The sequence below is a fragment of the Gastrolobium bilobum genome, unplaced genomic scaffold (assembly GCF_033153095.1).
Source record: "Gastrolobium bilobum isolate Gb01-03AN ecotype WA unplaced genomic scaffold, APGP_CSIRO_Gbil_v1 utg2195, whole genome shotgun sequence".
Lineage (NCBI taxonomy): Eukaryota > Viridiplantae > Streptophyta > Magnoliopsida > Fabales > Fabaceae > Gastrolobium > Gastrolobium bilobum.
This window is the reverse complement of record NW_026895782.1, coordinates 425,332-448,927: the sequence shown is the minus strand read 5'-3', so window position 1 is coordinate 448,927 and position 23,596 is coordinate 425,332. Positions and strand designations below refer to the sequence as shown.

Genomic DNA, 23,596 nt, shown 5'->3' with positions numbered 1-23,596 from the left:
AGTGAATGAGCAGCTTATCATTCCATTTAGTATGTTGATATATTAATAGACCTGTTACAGTAAGTTGTTATGCTAGTAAGCCTACGATCAAGGGATATGAACAAACTAAATACAGATAGCTAAGAATACAAAACAGAAATTGATCTACAGAAACTGATCCTATCCTATACAGATTCTAATCTTATCCTATACAACAAATCCAACAATCGATTGAATGTATCCTAATACCCCCACCTTATAATTACATGTTTTTTATCTAAAAAAAGTTAAAAATATATAAATTATGAATTAGTTAGATGGATGAAGGAGTAGATATTTCCCTTAAAAAGGAAAAATATCAATATAACAGAGACTAGTGAGGCAATAGTATGGACTCCAGCTCAATGCTAGTCACCTTTAACGTTTAAAGCAAAATGAGAATCAAGTAAAAGGTATTTGGGTTTCATTATAACAAATGGATGATGATTTCAACGAGAGAGCAATAATAGAGAAAATGATTCATCTAAAGAAGAGTGGAGGTATATATAATGGGATAAATTTACCCTAGCTGACTAGCATGTATTGCGTAATGTTATAATCATTTTTTAGACTTGTGGGTTCTATTAAGGTACGAGGCTGTGTGACTTCTCACATTAGCGGAGCCGGATTTTAATTTGAGTCCGCATTAAAAAAGTATGTGTATTTATTTTTCTTAATTTGAGTTATTTTATAGGGTTCGTTTTTTTGCAGTTACTGCAGATAAATTATCTGCAATAAGCCCAATACGATGTTATTTTGTGGCAGAAATCATGGTGTTTTTGTAATTTTAATTTATTTCAGGATTATAATTTATAATTTTTTAAGATTTCAATACCAAAACGACGTCGTTTTGAGAATAAATGTAGATAACTTATCTGAGATAACTGCAGAAACAGTTTTCCCTAGTTTATATCATAATATATTTAAATTATATTAAATACAGAGTACTTGAGCAGACAACACTAAGAAGAATTATAATTTTATTAATATATATATATATATATATATATATATTTTATAAGTGAAAATTGAACACAACCTAAAACATCTTACCCAAATCTTTTATCAAAAATATTTTAAATTTTAGATAGAGCCAAATTACAAATTATAGCCCGGGTCAAATTTTTACAATTTTAACCTAGCTAAATTATAATTAATTATATAATTATATATAATAAGTAAAATTTATTAAAATTTAACCCGAACTGAGATATCACCCCCACAACACATGGCTCTGCGACTTACTTCTAACTTATAAAGATCAAATGTATACGAAAGTAAGAGATAATCAAAGATAATTTAGTTTAGCCTGATTGTGAAACATTATATATGGAATAAAATCTATTGAATTTATGTAAAAAAAAAAAAAACAATCCAATTCAAAGAAGAAGACAAATAGTTTAAAAAAAAGATTTTTTTTATTTTTTAATTTAATTAATCCTTATTGACCGCTGACTCATTTAAACAATAAAACCCTAGTATGCTCACAAAGAAAACACAGACGTAATATGGATTATTAACATTAAAAAGAAATTCACAAGAAAAAAATAAAAAACTTATTGAAAAGAAAAAAAGGTCCTTCTCTACAAGAAAAAAAGAAAAAAGAAAAAAGAAAAAAGTAAAAGTAAAAACAGAATAGGAAGGGCATTGATTGGATCTGTATTCAACACCAATACCCTAAACCCTCCACAGAGAGAGAGAGAGAGAGAGTTGTTTTAGAGTTTAGTTTACATAAGCACAACATTAAACCTTAAATTGGACGCACTCACTTCATTAACAGGAACAAACAGCTTAGCTTCGAAGGTATGGCCGAGGATCGCACCGATGAAGCAGCCACCGTGCCTCCTCCACGCACCTCCATTCCCTCCGGCGATAACTTCGTTTGGGCCGATGTGTCGCCGCTCCTCCAAGCCGCTTGCCAAGGTCATTTCTTTTGATATCGTCTTTCTCTTTTCTTCCCTCCTAAACATGGAAACCGAAACCAACCCTTCTTTTTTAACCTGATTCTCAGCATAGCGTTCATGTCATGTCAGGGCTTTGATTATAATGCCTCCAGTTTTTTAATTTCCTTGCTTGCTATGTAATGCTGCTGATTACAATTTACAAATATGTAATGCTTCATTTTTTCTTTATTAAAAAAAAAAAAAAACTCGATCATCACATAAACACTTTTTTTTTTTTTGGAATAAAATAATGGTATCAAAATTACGTTTTTCTTGACCAAATTGTGTTTTATAGACTAGGATATTAGATAATATAAAAGGGGATATGTTTTTAGTGCATTTTGCAATGAAATTGTGGTCAATTAGAGGTGGTTTTTGAACTAACTTTCCATGTTGGTTTGGCAGATCTTCAAGAGGGAGAACTCATTCACGGAGATAATTTCAATCTCTTTGCTGCGATGTCCGCTTTGGAGGTATTCTTTCTTCTTGCTTACTGCACTTTCAGTGGTAGTTCTTTTTTTTCTTCCATTTTTTTGTATGATTTAAGCTGCATTTGACAGAAGGATGCAATTTTCCAATAAATAATTGGGTCATTTCGAAATAAGATAATGAGTTTTCCTTACTGAAATATCTAGAGATGTACATAGACAGGCTATTGTCCTGTGTTATCCTCTTTATGGACTGCTTTGGAACTGACTTGTGTATCCTTAACTTGTACGAATTACTTCTTTATTTTCTGTTTTTCAGATAATGGACCCAAAGATGGATTCGGGTATTGCTTGTACTTACTACTCTCTTGAGGAAGCCATTCAGAACGGTGCTGCTCCAGTTCCTATTAGTGCTGATAAAGCTACTAATATTCGATGCACAATTGACATCATGGACCATCTACTTGCATGCGAGGTATTTTCACTCTGTTGCACCTTGTATGGTGGTATAAGCACAGCTTTGGTTTTGTAGATTATTTTCAAGGGCTGAAAAATATCCGTCTCTCTCTCTCTCTCTCTCTCTCAAAAACATACAGAAACATCAAGACATGCATGATGATCATGTGTGAGGATGAAAAATGTGCAATCTTGATATGAAGCTCTTTTGTCTTTATTCTTTTTTTCTTTTTGCGTAATAATTTATTCTCTATTTTAGTGCTCTGAATACATCAAAATATAATATATGTTCAATAAACTTGCTTTCTTTCTCCCCTAAGGAATATTGTAAAACATTTATCTAATTAGTATAAAAAAATTTCAAATTAGAATGTGTAAATACAATTTTCTGAGATACACAAATAGTAACATTTATTTGTGTTCAATATCTACATCTGTGCTACACAGGTCTTAATTATATATTTTCCTTCTCTTTATCTTAGTTGTCATTTGTCAATGCAGGCAACATGGCACAAGGGTCATTCATTGGCACAAACTGTCTATTCTTGCATCTATCTCCTACATCTGGAAAGGACATCATCATATGCCCTGTTGCACTCTTACTGTAAAGTCATACGTGCAACCTGCAAAGCAGTTCTTTCAGTTGTCTCGGATTCACGTACACATGAAGTAAAGTATTCCAACAACTCTCTTTTTTGTGTTTTCATATAGGAACGTTTTCTTTTGGGTGTCTTTACCTGTCTGAAATTTTTAAATTCTGCTGTTGGGTCTAATAAGTATCAGTTTTTCTTCTTTTGGAAGAATGGGATTATTTATTGCCTTGTTACCATTCACTAAATTACTTGAGGAAGAAAAGAGTGGAATATAATGCTAGGATTCTTATTTATTTATTTGGATCTCATTTTATAGATTGTGTCACCGGAAGATTAATGATTTACACTGGCATACAGCCTTCCTTTGAGTTGATGCCATATAGATATGTGGCAATAATTATTTGATTTCCTAACATATGCTCTACATGTTTTTTATAAGCTGTGTATTCCCGTGAACATATGTCTAACTGTTAAGAGTGTTAGTGTTAATAGTGTAGAAGTCCCACATTTAGTGTGTCTCTTTGTATTCTTCAATTGGTTTACTATATAATAGCACCAATGTTGTGTAGTTTAATACAACAAGGATTACTATAATTTCCTCTTGTATCTATAATATTTAACATGGTATCTAGAGCCTAACAAGAGGAATCTTAATCTGTTTAACTTAGTTCTATTTTCCATAATTTCAATATGGTTATAGAGAGATATCACCCTCCTTGAAGGATTCCCGTTGCTATTTCTTTTTCGGGTTTTTCTTAGTATGCTCTGTGACTGCAGCTTAGACTGATCTGTCACATCAGAAAAGAATGATCCTTGGGAAGTTGTTGGGTTGACCACCGTTGACCGCGTCGTCCACCGTTGACAGCCGTCTCCGGCGACTTTTCCGATGACTTTCCGGCGACTTTTTCGGCGATCCACCACCGTCTCCGACGAATTTTCCGACGACCCACCGCCGTCTCCGGCGACTTTTTCGATTCCGCGAAGCTTTGTTTTTCTTTAATCTTCTTTCTTCCCAAGATGGAGTATTTATACTATTCATCATCCATCTTGAGGGGGAGCACTGTCCAAGTTGCTGATGTTGTCTCTGCTGATGTTAATTCCGACACCGAAGTTCCTCTTGAGGGGGAGCACTGTCCATGTTGCTGATGGTCATTCCAGCACAATTGTCTTTGCCGATGATAATTCCGGCACTGTTTAGAAGTTCCTCTTAAGGGGGAGCACTGTGCATGTTGTTGATGGTCATTCCAGCACAATTGTCTTTGCCGATGATAATTCTGGCACTGTTTAGAAGTTCCTCTTGAGGGGGAGCACTGTCCATGTTGCTGATGGTCATTACAGCACAATTGTCTTTGCCGATGATAATTCCGGCACTGTTTAGAAGTTCCTCTTGAGGGGGAGCACTGTGCATGTTGTTGATGGTCATTCCAGCACAATTGTCTTTGTCGATGATAATTCCGGCACTATTTAGAAGTTCCTCTTGAGGGGGAGCACCGTCCATGTTGCTGATGGTCATTCCAGCACAATTGTCTTTTTTGATGATCATTCCGGCATCTTCCATGTTGATGTTCATTTCGACGCTATTTTTAGCACATTGTTGATTTTTGGTTTCTCATTTAGGAGATTTATTTTGATGTCATGTTACTTGGTCTTTCTTGTAATAAGCTTGTAGCATAGTCAAGGGGAAACCACGGCTGCTCACCAACTGTTAAATGAAATGTCTGAGAGGGATCTTGATGCTGATGTCCTGGTCAGCTCAGTTGTCTTTGCCGATGATAATTCCGGCACCATCCATGCTCTGATGTCCATTCCAGCACTGTCTCTTTATCAGCTCTTCACACTGATGGTCATTCCAGTTGATTTGTTGTACTTAGTCATTTCATTTCGTTGATGTAGCATTGTTGTTTTTGGTTCCTAATGGGAGTATTATTTATGTATCAAGCTTGTAGCATATGATCTATATGCTACAGCTTGAGGGGGAGTGTTAAGAGTGTTAGTGTTAATAGTGTAGAAGTCCCACATTGAGTGTGTCTCTTTGTATTCTTCAATTGGTTTGCTATATAATAGCACCAATGTCGTGTAGTTTAATACAACAAGGATTACTATCATTTCCTCTTGTATCTATAATATTCAACACTAACACATGGCTATATTTATTTGTCGTTCTATTGTGAGATCATATTCTTGCAGAGCATTTCTTTCTTTTTTTAATTTGAAAAAAAATGGTGATATTTATTTGTATCAGGAAGAGGATCTATTTACCATGGCATATGGCCTTCCTCTGGGTGGAGATGGAGATGAAAAGTGTTTATCAATGCTAAATGCTGTCGAAGAAACCATTTCTCGTCAATTGCGTGCTTGTAAAGCTTCATCATCAAAAAGAAGAGTATCGGAAGGTAATTGCTTGTTGAAACTTAAACATTACTTTTTGTTTGTTGGTGAGGTCTCACATCATAATATTATCATAAGTTTCAAATAGTTTTGCAGAAGGGAATGAGGGTGCCATTTGGTGATAATGGCCTACAGGAAAAGATTAAATTTTGAAGTTAATCACCCTTAAAGAGTGTTAATGTTCTGTTTGAAAATGTTCCAAATACCTGTTGTGGCAGGCTTTATGCCATTCTTGAATAATTTTATATCCTTTGTTGGCTTTATATACCATCCAGAAAATTTGAGATATATGCACTGTTTTAATTAAATGATTGATCATTTTCTGAATTTGCTCTTATAAATTTGCTTTGCTGTATATATACCAGTTAAGTCAAAAAAAGAAAAAAGAAAAATAGAAATAGAAATGAGAAATTCGAAGTTCGACAGCATAAACCATTAATTGAATTCCATTTGTTGCTTATAATACCTGGTACTATTACAAACTTGAAGCTTCGTAACTGTCAAACTCAAAATCATCCGGCCTTTTACCCGATTACAAAAAGAATAAACATATGCTTATGCTTTTAATTGAATTGTGAGCTATTTTGTTGCAGATGTAGAGCCACTTCAAAATAATCCTGATCTGGAAGAAGGCTACTGCAAAGCACTGTTATGTCGTTTACGTTTTCGTAAGGTTTTATCCTATGTTTTTTCTCTTCTAAGTTATGCAAATAATGCAGAATCACACTTATGCTTAGTTTATGCGTTAGACATAGGTTGTGTCTATTTATTAATAAACGTACTTTTTGCTATATATTTAATCAATCCACACTCGTCAAAGATAATAAGATGATAAAGATTGTAAAACTAGCATACATCCTTTCAACCTTCCCTGATTAGCATAGCTTTAGTTCTGCTAAAAGAAGTTGAGGATGTCCTATTCCTGATACTCATTCATTGTGTTAGGCATCTGGCTTTAGACCTTGGATACCCATACCTGGAACCTTCTGTGTCCCTTACATTAATTTTTCTTTTTGGACACCATGGCTTCATGGAGATTCAGATGTATGATCTCCAAACTACCCAAGCTCCTCAAAACTGGCCTAATCCTTGTGACTTTCCCTTACAGTACTTTTATTAGATGTTTATTTAGTATATTTGTGCTTCCGTCTTGTGACAATTCAGCTTTCATTGCAATTTGAACTCTTTGGTGCAATTTCTCTGATTGAAATTTCACCACATCTGATTTTCTTTCAGCATTTTTATCATCTTTTGGTGTCTATGAAACGACCCCAAGGAAGAGGTTTGGAATTGGCAAGAAAACACATAGATTCATGCACCTCAGAGATTGATAACATTCGGAAATCTTCAGAGTTTCTTAGAGCTAGTGCTCATGAGATATCTGAGCAAAACATAGACAATACAACTGCATCTGGTTGTCAACCAATTGGCTTTGATGCTAGTTTAAACTGTAGATTATCAGCCCCGACACCACCACGGGCAATCAAAATTTTTTGTTGGGAAAAGGTAAGTGTTTAGAGGGTCACTTTTAATGCATTAAACTTAATTCTATTATTATAATGTTTCCAGTTTATCTCTCCCAGGCTCTTGAATATTTTATGAAACTTCTTCAAGATCTAGACATCATATGTTCCTACTCGTTGGACCCATCACTGGAGGCTGCTTTACTCTTTGTGGTTAAATTCCAGAAATCACAACCTGATTTGGTTTCTAGAGCTCATCTTCAGGTGGATCTTCAAATATTCCTTGATTCTCCTTGATTTGATGGGTGTTCTCTTATCTTATTATTAGCTACTTGCCTACTTTAGCGAATCTTCTATGTAGGCGAGCGATTTACTTGTTTAAATATTTGTCGAATAGATTTTTCCTTTTTCAGCTGCTGCCTCTTATTATGAGACAGCCAGGAAGAAAAATATATGTTGGCTTAAATGAACATTAGAATTTTTTGCCTTGTACCACATTTACTGTATTAAAGATAATATAAAATATATTTTCTACATTATACGTTGTGGAATCGACCTATTGCAAATTCAAGGTAAGGCTGCCTACTGTATAGACTCAATGGGTCAGACCCTTTTCTCAACTCCGTGCATGGGAGCTTATACCACCACACTTCCCTTTTGGGTATGTGATTTTGTGTTGGTTAATAAGCTTGTATTATGTATAAACTGATGATTTAACAATGCTAATAAGTATTATGATACATATGATCATTGTATTTACCATGTCATACAACATATTAGGGAGTAACCATCACTAGCAAAGCTTACATCTATTAAAGGAACTACTATTCATGGCTAAGCACCGGATATCTTGTAACTCTTGCTCTTTGGAAGAACCTGTTATGGGATGCTAGAGACACGCAAAAGTAACACATTCCGTCTTCATGCTTCTGATTGGCATGTTGATGCATGTCTTTTTGTTGTTGGTCCAGTGCTTCACTATATCCTTGCCTGCAAAGGCATGCTAGATATGCACGGTAGTAGAATTGTACTTGCTACTATTGTTTTGAACTCTATTCTCCAAGCTCAACCCTTAAAACTTGTTATCAGCTTCTCCTGGTCCAGGATGGCAAACTCTATGGTCGGGATCCTATGTTTTCTATGATTACTAGAGCTGCTGGATTACCTGAAGTCACAAAGAATCATGACATCCAAAAAAATGAATTTATGGTGCAGCTAGGACAGGTAATGAAATTATAGTCATCTGGTATGTCATACCATAATGTGTTCCTGACCTTGTATAGACGTGCATGCTTTTGATGAATGAGCATCATCTTTTTGAGTTAACTGAAATTATCAAGACTCAACTATAGTTTTTTTAATCGACCTAGATTTTCTGACTCAAGGATAGTATAATTCAAATATGAATTCTTTTCCCATAAAAAAAGGCTATACAACTCATGCTTTATTGAATTAGGCACTTTGTGTAATCTATGCAATATTATGCATGCAGTTGGTGATAAATTTACTCAAAATTCTTTGTACAAATGCTGCATGGCAAAGGCGTAAGCTAGGCAAAATGTTACAAGACTGGCGTGTCACCTACGTACAGGTGTGTCCTTTCCTTGTTTTCCAGATTTTACTTGCACACTCCCCCTCCCCCTTTTTCTTTCGTATGCTGTGAAATCTGCTTGAATATGTTTATTATGCTTTTAAAATTTGAGAGTTGCTTTTTCCTCTTACTAATGAACAATACAAGAGTACCCAGAAATGAATGAGGAAAAAATACATTTATATCAAGTCCCACTCAAAATTTTGGTACATTCAATTACATATAACATGCCTTATCTGTTTAAGAATTTTAATTAGATCTTAGGAAGATTTTCATGAGTTACTAGTGTTTGTTTTTACTACTTGACAGCTGGAGACACCCCCCTCCCATAAAAATACCAAAAGAATAGTAGAAAAATGTTAAGGAAGACGATAGAAAATTTGGTGTAGGGGAAGAGATCAAATGGTCAAGATATCCTAGCATTTGGAGTAGGATTATACTTCTATTGTTAATTGTAAATTGATATATTTTATGATTGCCCATAAATTCATTTAAAACCAAGCTATTAATATAATCTTGCATTCTTCTCTGCAGCTGGAGCTGGCTTTTAAAAAGGAGTTTGGAGAAGTTTCAAACATTTCAAACAATGAGGTTTGTTACTTATGAGGTTACCAATTATCTAGCTGGAAGTGCTGCTCCTAAAACAATAAGTTATCACATTCCTTTGAGAAGTAATATTAAACTCACGAGAAGTGAATTTTCTGACATGAGTGTTGCAGCACACATGCTTTTTGTGGGCATAAATTGGTTGATTGTGTATTAGCTGTTATCCCTGAACTTATAATTCCATCATTGCTCTGTTCTGGCAGAATGTGTGTTTCAAAATATACCAACACATTATCGCGTGGGTGGAAGAGCAAACTTATTGGATAGCTTTCCGATTTCTCATTTTGGGATTTGAATTGGAGCTCTATTCTGCCCATGATTATTGCATGGTATACTGGTATATTTATGTTGTGTTGATCAAGCTCGCAGAGAAGAAACATCTCCGGATGGCAATGAGCAGTGGTGCTGGTATGTGTGCAGCAATTCATCAACAGTTTTTACTTGGAAAAGTGATTCATTTGTGTGAGGGAATGCTCTGCTTTATGTTTGCATACAAATTGATGATTTTCACAGTAGAATGATCAAGTATTCTTGTGATTGTGCATTTAGTTGTGAGAAGAAAAAATAAGCTTATGGTGGCTCCAACTTCAATATTAATGTATGCTTCCTATTGATCAGCTAAAAAGAAGGCAAAGAAAAAAAGGGATTCTTTAAAGGACACAGGAATGGATTATCAGATCCCAGCAGCTGTCTTGTTTCTTCAGAGCCAAATATATCTAGCTGAAGGGCTAAGCATGGTAATACTGCGTATGTTTTCTTAATGATGATGTCTTGCTGATTTCTTCTAGGAATTGCAGTTTGAGACATGAGTGGCTTGAAATTTTCTACCAGATCTGTAGGTTCTAGAATTTGTATTCTGTAGGTGAAAACTAAGAACCCTATTTTACCAAATTGTGAAGTCTTTTTTCTTCTAAATTAACATGGCGACTTTTGACTCTGTAAAATAATAAGTTACTTTGAACTCTATTTTTCCTGCTTTGTTATTTGATTCAATTTAATGGACTTACATGGTGCAGCAATCCAATTATTTTTCTAGATGTATGCTGCTTTGAGAAATGAGCGCAGAATTATTCCACCGCAAAGCCCTTTCAATACAGAACATGAGGTAAGGTTTTCTGTTTTGTCATATACAATTGTCAAATGTATTAAAAACTTAGTTAAACATAGCTAAGGGTGAGTTTGGTAAAACTGAAATTCAGCACTGAATTTTTAGTGTTTTACAAATTAAGCACCAATCTTCCAATGTTTGATTTTCATTTTTTTTGTTGCTAAAATTGTATCCGAAGGAACTATTAATATTTAATATAATAATTAAGGTTATACTAGCGGCAACTATTTCAATTAGATTGTTGTCCGAATGCATTCAGTAACGTATCAGGTGCTGATTGTTTTCAGCAGTTTTTCCCTAATTTCATTCTTGGCATGTATTGATCAAATCCCACTACATTAATTTCAATGATGAACCTTTTCCTTATCAACATCGGTTTGAGTTTTCAAACGGGCCCTAATCCTCTTTTTGTCTTTTGGAACCAGTAAAGAATCATGGCCCAAACTCTGGATACTAAATTATGTTTTCTTACTCTCCAATCTGCATGATTGCTGTAGCTGGAATGAAGCAACTTATCTTATGGATTATTATTATTATTATTATTATTTTGCCTTAATACACTTGTGATCTTGTCCTCCTGATAAGAACAGATAATTTAGGATTATTAGAGATACATAAAATCATTAATATTGCCTCAGCTAATAGCTTAAGCTTTTGGGTTGAATTTATTTTTTACATGGTATAAGAACCTCGACGTCACGGGTTTGATCCTCACCACCCTTCATTTAATTAAGAATTAATTAAGTCTTGTGGAGTTTCTTAGGACAGGTAGGTGGGCTTGCACATTGTCCATCTTTTAAGTCCAGTGGGCTTTCATGTGAGGGGACGTGTTAGAGATATAAAAGACCATTAATGTAGTCTCACCCAACAGCTTAAGCTTTTGGGTTGAATTGATTCTTTTCAAGAATATATTAGTAAAGGTTTACCAGAAGTTAAAGGGAAAACCTTCAATCAATTATCTAAACTGCATTTAAAATATCCAGAGATATTTAGTATACTCTATCTTTGTTGATACTTCACAGTAACAAGTATATGTAGTTCAAGACAAATTTGTGTAACAATGGGCACTGTGGGAAAAAGTATGTTTCGAATCAAATTTTTTGTTGTAAAGCATAAAAATATAGTTGTGAATATTGTAAATAGAGTAGTAGTATACCATGAGGGATGAGTCCCGTACTGTTTACTATTCCTTGTGTAATTATTGTATTTTGATCGAAACACAGATTATATCGCTTTTCATTTGCAACTTAATTCACGTAGACTTTTCTCCAGATATTTATTCAACAATTCGAGCTTTTACAGAAAGCTTGCCTTCCTGATCACGTCTCATATGTGACATTCAAGGAGTCAACTGTTCATGCTAACTTCTCTGTGAGTATTCTTTTGAAAACTGTTAGGTGTTGTTGGTTTAAGAGACAGGCTTTTACTTGTGTGTTTCTCCTACAGACCCTTGTTATGTATGATTACTTCAAGGAAGCTCAGAGGATTGCAAAAGAGGTTAAAAGTAGTTTTGCTAATGACCCTGACAAAATGGCTGAGCTACGCAGAATAGAGCAAGTAGCAGAGCACAACAGCATTGCCTTAAATGTCATTTGCCGGGTAGGAGCCCTTGACCCATCTTTGAAGATTTCATTCACGTTCTGTCATCATCCTTTCTTTGCAACTGCTATTGTGAAGAGATCTTGATGGCAGATTCAACCAGTTTTGAAACATGTTATAGGTTGTTAGGAGCAAATTAGTTATGTGGCATTAACAGTTGTAACACTAGTATTTAATCAACAAATTTTGTGGTTCATATATTAGATTGAAATTGTAATTTTTTTGAGGAAAAAAATAAAAAAAAAATATTTATAGCAATTTTACTTCCATGGGTGCACCCTAAATTTTTTTTTTAAAAGTGCCCTGACACTCTGGGGCAACTTGTGAAAGCTGACATTGCATTTCTTCCTATTTGCTCTCGCAATTTGTTAGAGCATATAATGTGTCATCGAAATACTTTATTTAGAATGGGTTGAGATAAGCTTTGGGAAAAGAAATGTTGTATGATATAATTTTTTTTAAGAATTGCTTATTTAAGCTTAAGAGAAACGTGCTAAAATTATGTTTTTATTTTTCTGAAAATTTTTATTTAATTATCCTACAATCTTATAGATATATTTTTAATATTTTTTTCTTAAAAGAAGCACAAACAATGTTGAATCGGTTACCTGAAAATTGAAGATAATGAATGGACTCTTTCATGGTTTTGTGAGGATATATTGAGAGGATAGATTCCTATCTTTGGATCAGTCTTGATAATTTGTAGGCGTCTTTTAGTCAGAGTGTCGTCAGTGTCAGGTTTGTTGGTGTTGGAAAAATTGATTTTGAAATAATCAATATTAAAAAATTAGTTTGTGTTTAGGAATGATATTTTAGAAGTGCATGCTAAAGAACTGATTTTGTTTTATTTTGAATTGTAAATAGTGATATATTTTTAAAAAAAGAGTAAATACCCTTTTTCGTCCCTGGAAATATTTGCGAAGCACAATTTAGTCCTTCGGTTTAAAAAAGTCACATTTCAGTGTTTCATTTTTGAAAAAAATGGCCACGTTCGTCTTTCCGTTAGTTGGCATCTAACGGCCCAACTAACGGTGCACATGTGGACCGTTACTTTGCTGAGTCACTGTTAAGTATGCCAGCGTGGAAGTAAAACGACGCCGTTTTGAAGGTGCCTTATGTCTTGTTGGAGTTTTGAACAGCTGAAGGTCCTATTTAGTTCCTGACAAATTTATCGAGGCCCTATTTGGTCCTTAACACTAAAAAATCACCATTGCAACAAACCTTTCAAACCACCATTGCAGCAAACCAAGGCTTATGCTATTCGATCAGATTTCCCATTGTCAACAACCACCTGAAACCAAAAAAAGGATTACAACAATCTTTTACAATATATAACGAGCTTTCTACAGTACATATGAAGTGCCAATATGGATACAACCTTACCCAATGAAGCAATAACCAACCCCTTTGAACGTCTAGGACATCCAATGACCAGTGCCCAGTACCTTCTTTGTAGGATTCTCTTTTTTTTGTCAATCTATTTAAGGATCAAATGGAACAAGGTCAGAAAAAAATGAAACAGATATAGCAACTTGAGATTGTGACCATAATAGACCAATGCTCTGGAGGTTATATCATCCAGGTCAGCCAGCATGAAGCATTTGATGAAAAAGTACAATTATCACTCACATCATCTGACGCCCTGGAAGTTTTCTCGCGGAAGATGGAATGCAAAACTGCAGCACTTGTCTGTGTCCTTCCCATCACCAGAATGCCAGAGCAGTCTCTGTCCAGTCTATGTACCTTAATATATACAATCTTGTTCAAGTATCAATCTAATATCTAGTTCATACTTCATATATCCAAGCAACCATCAATAATATTGGCACAGAACTAAAACACAAGGCAAACAATCCCACAAATTTCATGGATGTTCAAGCTTTGTAATGATGATAACAGATGCAACGATCTATGAAAAAAATAATAAATAATTAACTTTTACCATTCTTTTTTACAAAATACCACTTTCCAAAATCATGGCAATTGTCTTGAGTAACAATAAAAGTGTTGTCTAATGAAAAAGGAGAACACATGAAAAAAGAAAAGAAAAGAAAAAAGAACTCATTCTTCCCTTTTCATTTAATGCATTGTTTGCAATTGCAAGGAACTCCGTTAGAAGTGATACCTCTAAAAGGTCGTAAGAGTGAAACCTTTGTAATTAAACCCTGATGCATGAAACAATATATTGCTTCATAGAGGAAAAAAGTTTCATTGTGGGTTCTTATATTATTGTCATTATTACACAGCCAATGCAAAACTTGAGCAAGTTGAGTACACGATATGATGAGCTCCCCGTCCTCTCTGGACGCAAACAGCTAGTGGTGGATTGTGATGTTCAAATCATTAACGAAAAAGTACAATAATTTGAGTCAATGTGATTTTCCTGCGATGAAATGCAGTTCTCCTTCACCAAATACTCTATTCGACTTTAGTTTCATTTTTTCATCATCATTTTTTATTGAATCAGAGCATAAGGCTTGGCCAATGAGAAATCTGATCGAATAGCATAAGCCTTGCCAATAGCATAAGCCTTGGTTTGCTGCAATGGTGGTTTGAAAGGTTTGCTACAATGGTGATTTTTTAGTGTTAAGGACCAAATAGGGCCTCGATAAATTTGTCAGGGACCAAATAGGACCTTCAGCTGTTCAAAACTCCAACAAGACATAAGGCACCTTCAAAACGACGTCGTTTTACTTTCAAGCTGGCATACTTAACAGTGACTCAGCAAAGTAATGGTCCACGTGTGCACCGTTAGTTGGGCCGTTAGATGCCAACTAACGGAAGGACGAACGTGGCCCTTTTTTTCAAAGATGAAACACTGAAATGTGACTTTTTTAAACCGAGGGACTAAATTGTGCTTCGCAAATATTTCCAGGGACGAAAAATGGTATTTACTCTTAAAAAAATTATGAGTTTTATATCTAGAGTTGATTTTATTTATCAAAAAATTTTAAAAAATTTCTGATATCAAAATCAATTTTAAAACCTGCAAAACAAGCAGGCTATTAGTCGTTATAGCCACCTAAATTTGAACAAGAATAAGTCTTTACTTTGGACTCTCTCACGAGCAAGATATTTTCACGAAGCAATTGACTCCATTTTTGTAGGATCGTTGAATTTTGGAAAGCGTTTGTCTTTCTTTTGATATAAGACAATTTGTAAAAGTTGGGTAAAATATCAAATGATCTTTTGGCACAAATTGAAATGGAGAAAACCACTGGAGGTCGATCCTATTCTGAATTAATAATACATTATTTTATCTTCTCTCTCTATTATTTTATACTTTATTCTAGCTTTTGCACTCTCTTTTCTCTCTCTAGTTTTTACTTTAAAACTTTTCAAGCTTGCACTAAAATGAGTTTATGCTCATTATTTAAAATCATTCAGTAACATTATCTACGTAATATTTCTTTTAAAAATGTACAGTTTTCAAACTAACAAATATATTCTTCAAGTATTTTACTATTAACCTCCTTTAATTTTAACACATCAAGATACACAATATTTTAGAGTACAATATAGGGGAAAAAAATTTATTTATTACAATTTAATTAAATAATTACGCAAATATGACAGTTTTTAAAATTTTTACAGATCTATTTATATAATCCCCCACCCCCATTCACTCTTTACACCTCTTCTCTCTCTTCACACCTCTTCTTCTCTCACTCTTCATATTTATTCCCTTTAATTTAGTATTTGAATTTTATTTCTACTATTTAAGAATGAGCTTACGTCCTGATTCTGTTCGTGTTGTGTTATATTACAATGATAGGAAGGTAGAAGGTCGACGAGGTGTCATGTTTGAAAGTGAAAAAAGGCCGACACGTATCCAACGCAACGCAACCATTGGCGAACTGCATCAGAGAATTCGGCAGAAGTTAAGTCTTCAAGGCAACCAATGTATCACTCAGATCACGACAAGGTTATGGCAATGTGATAAATACATTAGTTTGCAAGTGGTTGACGATGAAGACCTAGAGATGACAATGGAAGAATTTTTCAACCAGTCAAAGACAGATTTTCTGGAGTTGTATGTCGACATCACCGCAACCGAGAATGTTCCCTTACCGGTGAGGTCAGTTGATTTAAATTCTCCCTGTCTTCCATCTTTGTCTGCCGCTCATGCGTCTCCAGTTGGTAACTATTTCTGAGGGAGATGAAAATGATCCGACTTGGGAAATGCACGACGACGACGACGACGATGATGATGAAAATATCGCAATGGAAGAACGTCTTCTGGTGGAGGATGCTAGTGCTTCCGAAGGAGATGAAGGTGTCGACATAGGTGCGTCTTAAATCCCAATATTCCATCAACCACTGGTCGCGCAAATGCCGCAGTTGCATGACGTTGCGTCTGCCCCATTAGGTATTCATCATGAAGGTAATTGAAATAATGTGTATATAGTTGAGTAGATACCTGATTTAATACCTGAATTAGGAAGTTTGTATTAAAAAGTTACAATCCGCAGTTGCAGGTGACGAAGCTGTTATTCCTTTTTGGGAAGGAATTCCGCATTATTCCTACATTGATTGGAGTTATCGGAGTGAACAAGAATCTTGCACTAATGGTACGGTCTCAGGATCGGGTTCGATACAAGGTCCGTGGCAACTAGGTGACAAGTTATTTGTCAATCAAGAATTTGCAAAAAAAAAGATGTCCAAATGGCACTTAAGCACCTCTCATTAGGGAGCATCAAGAAGCAATTGTAATTGAGAGCACGCCTGCAAAGTTATCCATGAAATGTTGTGCGTATGATAAGGGTTTCCCATGGCGCGTTAGGGCTGTGAAACCAGTGTTTGGTGAAAATTGGAAGATTACGAGATGGGGTGGAGATCACAATTGTTTGAATGAGCACATTTCCCAGGGACATAGACAACTCGATGCGGACGTTATTGCAGATCTCGTCATAGGTACGTATTTATTTACTGTAATGACATGTCAACGTTTACGTACTGCTGTGTAATTAATTTGTTCCATGTTATCGATATATGGGTCCTCTTCAATGCAGGAATGATAAAGGAAGAACTATCTGTGTCAATCTCTTTGGTGCAAGAAAGGACAACCTCTAAATATGGCCTTAAAGTTTCTTACAGAAAGGCGTGGTATGCGAAGCAGAAATCGATGGCAATTATGTACGGTGATTGGGAGGAATCGTATGCTTTTTTGCCAAGGTGGTGCGAATACATGCTTCGCTTTTCTCCAGGTTCATTTTATAATATCAAAACAAATTATCTTTATGCAGAGCAGAGCTTAGTTACTGGAAAAAAGGTGTTTCATCGCATATTTCGGACGTTTAGATAGTGTTGTGAGGCATTCAAATTTTCCAAACCCGTCATACAAATTGATGGAACACATTCATATGGGAAGTACAAAGGCAAATTGTTGGTGGCCACAGCCCAAGATGGTAATGATGAATGTTTACCGATTGCTTTTGCCATCGTTGGAGGCGAGACCTTGGATGCATGGAACTATTTTCTTGTTAATATTCGTGCTCATGTTACTGACATGTCAAACATATGTTGTGGAGAATAATCCTAATTGGCAGCCACCAAATGCATATCACGTATTTTGTATTCGTCATATTGCAAGCAACTTCAATCAAAAGTTTCGGAATGAAGGTTTGAAGCGGATGTTAAAGAATTTAGGTATACTCATTGACACAATGCATATTTATGTCATTCCATTATGTTTATCAATTTATGTTTAATTCGTGGATGTCCATTATGTGCAGGTTATACTCTGGCCATGGTTGATTTTGAAAGGAATCTTGCGAGCTTCCGTGAAAGTAGTCCTCAAATTGCTGAGTGGATTGATGCGATTCCTAAGGAAAAGTGGTCGCGAGCCTACGATATTGAAGGACGGAGGTACGGTCATATGACAACAAATTTGGCAGAATCTATCAATAGGGTCTTGAAGGGGGCCAGAAATATGCCTATAACTGCATTGGTTAAGCATACATATAGCAGGTTGGTTCATTATTTTGTTGAGAGAGGAACAAATGTCGTTGCACAACTTGAATCAGCTCACCGTCACTGCAAAAATTGTTGAATTGGTCAAGAAGAACCAGGTAGATGCAACAGGCCATCACGTTCGTGCATACAATGTGGAACATACTGTCTTCGAGGTTGACGCAGGTTGGGAGCGTTCATATTCTATCAATCTCCCACAGAGATTCTGTCAGTGTGGAAAGTTTAAGGCCTTTAAGTATCCGTGTAATCACGTCGTTGCTGCTGCCTTAATTGTTAGGCAGAGTGCGTTCACGTACGTAGACGATGTCTTCTTGGCTACTAACTTGGTCGAGGCTTATTCGTTTCCGTGGGAGCCAATCGGAAACGAGGAAGCAATACCTGAAATTAATGGTCCAAAGATTATTCTCGATGCCACTATGTTGCGTGCAAAAGGTCGTCCAAAGTCAACTCGCATCCGCAACGAGATGGACGAAGTTGAGACAAGTCAAAGCCGTATCAGGTGTGGACTTTGCAAGGAACGCGGCCATAATCGTCGAGGTTGTCCAAATCGTGGGAGAAACGACTGAGATACTTAGTAATTTATTTCTGTTATTGGTTATTTTATTGCTTGAATTGTAATGTCCATTATGTTGGAGTTTATCCTTTCCATTATGTATGTTTTTATTCTCAAGCTATTAACTGTCTTGATCATTTACCATAACATAAATGCCAACATAAATGTACAGTCCAAATAAATACTAAAGCATAGTAAGTAGTCCAAATAATATAATAATGTACCGTCCACAAAATAATATAATATGATAAAGTCTAAACCCTAATACAAAAAATGCCTTAAATGGCAATGAAACTACGACCAAGGTGGCCATGGCCTATGTCGTGCATCCCTATCTGGAAGTATACGTCTGTCCCAAACTGGGTCTCCCTGAGGTGCCTGTGGTGGTGGAGTCTGGAAGTCATCCATCGCCGCACGCATGAAATCATCTGCTGGTCCCTGCCCCCAATATCTGAAGAATGGCCTGGATAATGTGGATAAACATATCCTGCACTACTGCCATACACCTCAAATGACGTGTATCCATGACTGTGGGAATCAGTTGCTAGAGTCTCCCCACTGTCATGGCTCTCTGTGACAAGGCCTAGGGTGCGATACATCTCCTCGGTATCTTGCTCAGACCAATGGGGAACATCAGCATCAAGTCCCTGTGAATACTCCTGGAACTCAGCCTGCGAGGATGTCGCATCCGCCCCTGCCATAGCCATGGGACTAGCCTGAAAAACTGGCTCCTATGTGTCCATGTATGGATGCTTAGACGCCGCCTGACTAGGACCTGCCTCATACTGCGATCCGGGATGATACATCGGTTGTGACTCGTATGTAGTCCCAATGACTGGTGGTCTGAACCATCCCTGCGTCTCGACCACTGGTCTCAGTGCCATAATCGGGACAGGGGCAGCAGCAACTCGCTCACAGGTACGTCCTAATCCACGTCCCTCAATTCGGTTACGGGGAACATCCAGGGACAACTGCGGATCTGGCTGTGTCTGGACTGGTGGTGCCTTCGGTCCAGGCTCATCAACTCGTGAATTCTCACGAAAGATACCAATAAGCTTGCCAATCTCCTCATGAATATACTCAATGCCGACTCGAGAAAACTCCTCCGCAGATATGGCATGATACAACATCTGTAAACCGTCAATCTGTATAACAAAATGTGTTAGCAATGTCATAATTTAAGTTTAAATATGAATGTGTGCACAAATTTTACAAACTCACAATTCGTCCCAACTTTGCTGCCCTCCGAGAGATGTATCTCTTTCCCCTGGCTCTGTACCACTCCAAGTACGCATGATTAGGTGACATCAACCCTAGCAATAGAGGGGGCACAACAATATGATGGTGTCTGGCCTGCCATCTCGCAATCCACGGACTTAGCTTACGCCTTCAATTCTCTTTAACCTTCCCCCGTTGAGTATGATCATGTATCCCTCTCAACTTTCTGCTCGGATCCGGGATGGGTTGATCCAGTCCAAACTGCCGCATGCACCTATCCGGCTGACATGCCTCTACGGTGTGGAAGTAAATAAGGGGACTGATAGCAAGCCAGAGGTACTGCTGGTGGTCAGTCACGTCCAGCCACTGATAATTGATATATGGTTGCCAGACCACCTACACATAAAATGAAATTTGAATATAAGGAGTTACAAATTAATATACAACAAACTAAGTAAGGACCATCTTACCTCATCTCTACAAAGTGTATCCAATGTAGCCCGATAATGAGTGACCTCATGAGGTTTAAACTTTGCCACTGTATTAAACTTGTCATCAGAAACATACATCAGGAATCATAATCAAGAAGTATACAGATAGTATATATGATAAATCATTAGCGAAATTTAATATGTTTAACTAAGCATACCGGCATCCATAATGCGTGTCCGGCTCTGGATGAGGAGGAAGCGGCGGAGCAATGGGTGGGAATCTTATCCATGCCCAGATCTGAAGGAGAATATGTCAACCACCCATGTCAGATCGACCGACATCTGTCAATTCACACAAATTCCTGAAAAGGTGTGACAGAACCGCAGATCCCCAGCTGTATTGGCAAATATCATGAAATCCTCCCCAAGCATCGGGACTAGCCGACAACCGAAATTGCTGCCTCCAGACTTGTCCGCCAGCAACCAAGAACCCAACATCCTGGCAATGTGCTCCTTTATGAAATAGATCTCGACATCATGATCCCCAGAATGATCAGTCCACCGAGTATATAACCGATCTATGTATGAGATACGCAAGTCGCCTGAATTATGGAACTCATTTGGCTGTGGAACCGCCCCAAATACAGCCCCACAAGCAGCGGGCAAATCCTCAGAGGTGGATCCGGTGACGACGTCCCCGTCAGTAGGCAAGCCCAATATGCCTGCCACATCTTGCAAGGTGATAATCATCTCACCTTGTGTCATGTGGAAAATATGTGTCTCTGGTCTCCACCTCTCCACCAGAGCACTAATTAAAGGGGCATCGATCTGTGATAAAATATGCATTTAGAGCATGTTAATTTATGGTATTGAATAATTACATAAATACAAAACAACGTAAATTGCATACCTGAATATGTCACATCCGGGCAACATGTATGAATCCAACCTGTGTCAGGTAGTCTGCGACTACCTCTGGGATAACGCCGGTAGGTGGCCCCCCAGATGGCTTCCCACACCTGGTCTTTATTTTTCTGACATGCTCCGTATTCCACACTCGCTGTGAAATATGAGCACGCTGCGTCCTCTTACGAAGGACCTCCCATCTGTACGGCCCAGGTATGATGTACATGCTGGGATCGGTAGGCTCTACATCCGATGCAGAACCCGATGAAGATGATAACTCAGTCATTACCCTCAACTATATAATATAAAACAACATTTAAATTAATCACATGTAATGCCCCATTTTATTTACAAATTAATTTAGCAATGCCATAATTTATTATCAAAAAATTTAAGCATATGCGTCATTTAACTTACTAGATTCGAAATTAATATGATAATGTTAATACGTAGTACAGTCATTTATTTGTAATTAAATAATAAAAAAAACATTGGACAAAATTAATGTTATACTTACTGAAAACTTAACCTTAGGTCACTAATAACTTCATAAATATGTACTAATTATGACGCATCTCCCACATTAATAACATCATACATACAAAATTTACAAAGTCGCTATCACTATTTTCCAATTAACTAATTAATACGCTAGATCTTAATGCATAATTAAATATTAATAATACTAACTACGAAACATAAAAATAGAAGTATCATTACAACATTCATAGCATTGCACAAGATTTATAAGTGACTATCCTAATGTTCTAAGTCTCTAATATACGATCAATCCTAACAACATGTATTGCTAACTAGCACCGTAATTTAAACGTATACATTGGAGGTATTACGAGCTTACCTAAGTCAGCAGAGCTTCGCTACGAACCGTGGTTAGAGAGTGGTGAATGAGTGAGGAGTGAAAAGGAAAGTGGGAGTATTTATACTATTGTACAATGTGACGCCCCTTTTGGGCGTCACATGTGACGCTCCATTGAGGCGTCTTCTCCTTCATGAGAGACGCCTCAATGGGGCGTCACATTGTGCAATAGATCTGTAAATACTTCCCAAACTGTAATAAATGCATAATTATTTAATTAAATTGCAATAAATAATTTTTTTTCCCTACAATATAACTTTAACCATTTTCTCTGCAGAGAAGTCCTACTACAACTTGTGACAGTAGATTTCAGAATCAGATAATGGAACAGAAAACCATACATAGCAAGCAAATTTCAGAAAAAGACGAAACTTATGGCATTCGACATTCTCGTAATGGCATGGATTCATCCCAATGTTAAAGAAATTTTGTTCAGCAATTTATTCCACTATAAAGAATACAGTAATCTTTCGATATAAAAAAACTAAGGAACTTTGGCCCTAGAGTAATACTAATTAAAACATGACATATAATAATAATTATTATTATTGTTTTTAATTTATAAGGCAAAAACAAGGTTTTGAATTGTCAATATTAGAAGTTCATGTTCACGTGGCTAATTGTTGACACATGAACAACCAAATGCCGCTTTGCATCCAACACATATTAGCTGCACATCCCACCGACTCTGGTGACCTGTAACTAAACAAAATATTTGCTGTTTATTCAGATTTTAATAAAGATAAAATATGTTCATTTAAGTGAAATTTTTTTAAGTAGGTAAGAACTTTACCACCAACTTTTAATGTTATTGGGAATAGGATAGCCCTACATTGCAATTAACCTCATTTCACTGAGTATAATCATAAATATAATATTTATTAAAAAACAATAAATGCTTCGTCAGGTAATATTTTTGTATGACCTTTGGAATAATTGGCCTGACTATTAAATATCGATAAAAAATTTAATTAAAAAAAGTTAAAAATTTTGTATAACTTTTCATCATCCGACGGAAACGTAATTTTTTTAGTTGATTGAAACCTAACTTTTTTTAGGTTTTGTTTTTTTGTAAAGTTACTTTAGATAATTTTGTCTAATATTCACTGAAACGACGTCGTTTTGGGCAGAAATCATAGTATATTTATAATTTTAATTTATTTCAAGGTTATACAAATTTTTATTATTCTATTTTTTTATTTTTCAATCCTAAAACGATATCATTTTGGTGAACTTTAAACAAAATTATCTAAATTAATATTACATATTTTGCCCTTTTTTATTATTATAATGCTATTTTACACAATCTTTTTGATAAAAACAATTCCGAAAAAAAGATGCTTATAGATATATGGTGATTAGAGAAAGAAATAATGATTTTAAAAATAATCACACACACATATTATATGCTTTCAAGTTTGTCAGGAATGCTTTGTATTGTCATT

General features: G+C 36.0%; 3 protein-coding genes across 5 annotated transcripts; 2 read left to right on the top strand and 1 right to left on the bottom strand.

The window, feature by feature from the left end:
* Positions 1-1,699: 1,699 nt before the first annotated feature.
* Positions 1,700-12,407, top strand: LOC133295882 (uncharacterized). Of its 3 annotated transcripts, none has more exons than XM_061494765.1 (16): positions 1,700-1,941; positions 2,367-2,434; positions 2,709-2,864; positions 3,347-3,514; positions 5,681-5,831; positions 6,420-6,499; positions 7,063-7,332; positions 7,410-7,553; positions 8,394-8,513; positions 8,782-8,880; positions 9,415-9,471; positions 9,690-9,894; positions 10,105-10,223; positions 10,523-10,591; positions 11,867-11,965; positions 12,041-12,407. In XM_061494765.1, exons 1-16 carry the CDS (start codon positions 1,824-1,826, stop codon positions 12,278-12,280), a joined length of 2,163 nt encoding a protein of 720 aa, XP_061350749.1. In that variant the 5' UTR covers positions 1,700-1,823; the 3' UTR covers positions 12,281-12,407. The 3 variants fall into 3 exon arrangements, 2 of the variants coding, with proteins under 2 accessions (XP_061350749.1, XP_061350747.1); XM_061494763.1 differs by having other exon boundaries at positions 8,379-8,513; XR_009749419.1 differs by lacking the exon at positions 12,041-12,407 and having other exon boundaries at positions 8,379-8,513; positions 10,503-10,591; positions 11,867-11,946.
* Positions 12,408-17,607: 5,200 nt separating this feature from the next.
* On the top strand, positions 17,608-18,732 carry LOC133295830 (uncharacterized). Its single transcript, XM_061494690.1, has 3 exons — positions 17,608-17,842; positions 17,929-18,066; positions 18,164-18,732. The coding sequence occupies exons 1-3, from the start codon at positions 17,608-17,610 to the stop codon at positions 18,730-18,732; spliced, it is 942 nt and encodes a 313-aa protein (XP_061350674.1).
* A 1,981-nt stretch (positions 18,733-20,713) lies between these two features.
* LOC133295828 (protein MAIN-LIKE 2-like) lies at positions 20,714-21,560 on the bottom strand. Its single transcript, XM_061494686.1, has 2 exons — positions 21,318-21,560; positions 20,714-21,196 (listed from the first exon to the last, which is right to left on the bottom strand). The coding sequence occupies exons 1-2, from the start codon at positions 21,558-21,560 to the stop codon at positions 20,714-20,716; spliced, it is 726 nt and encodes a 241-aa protein (XP_061350670.1).
* Between the last annotated feature and the right edge of the window lie 2,036 nt (positions 21,561-23,596).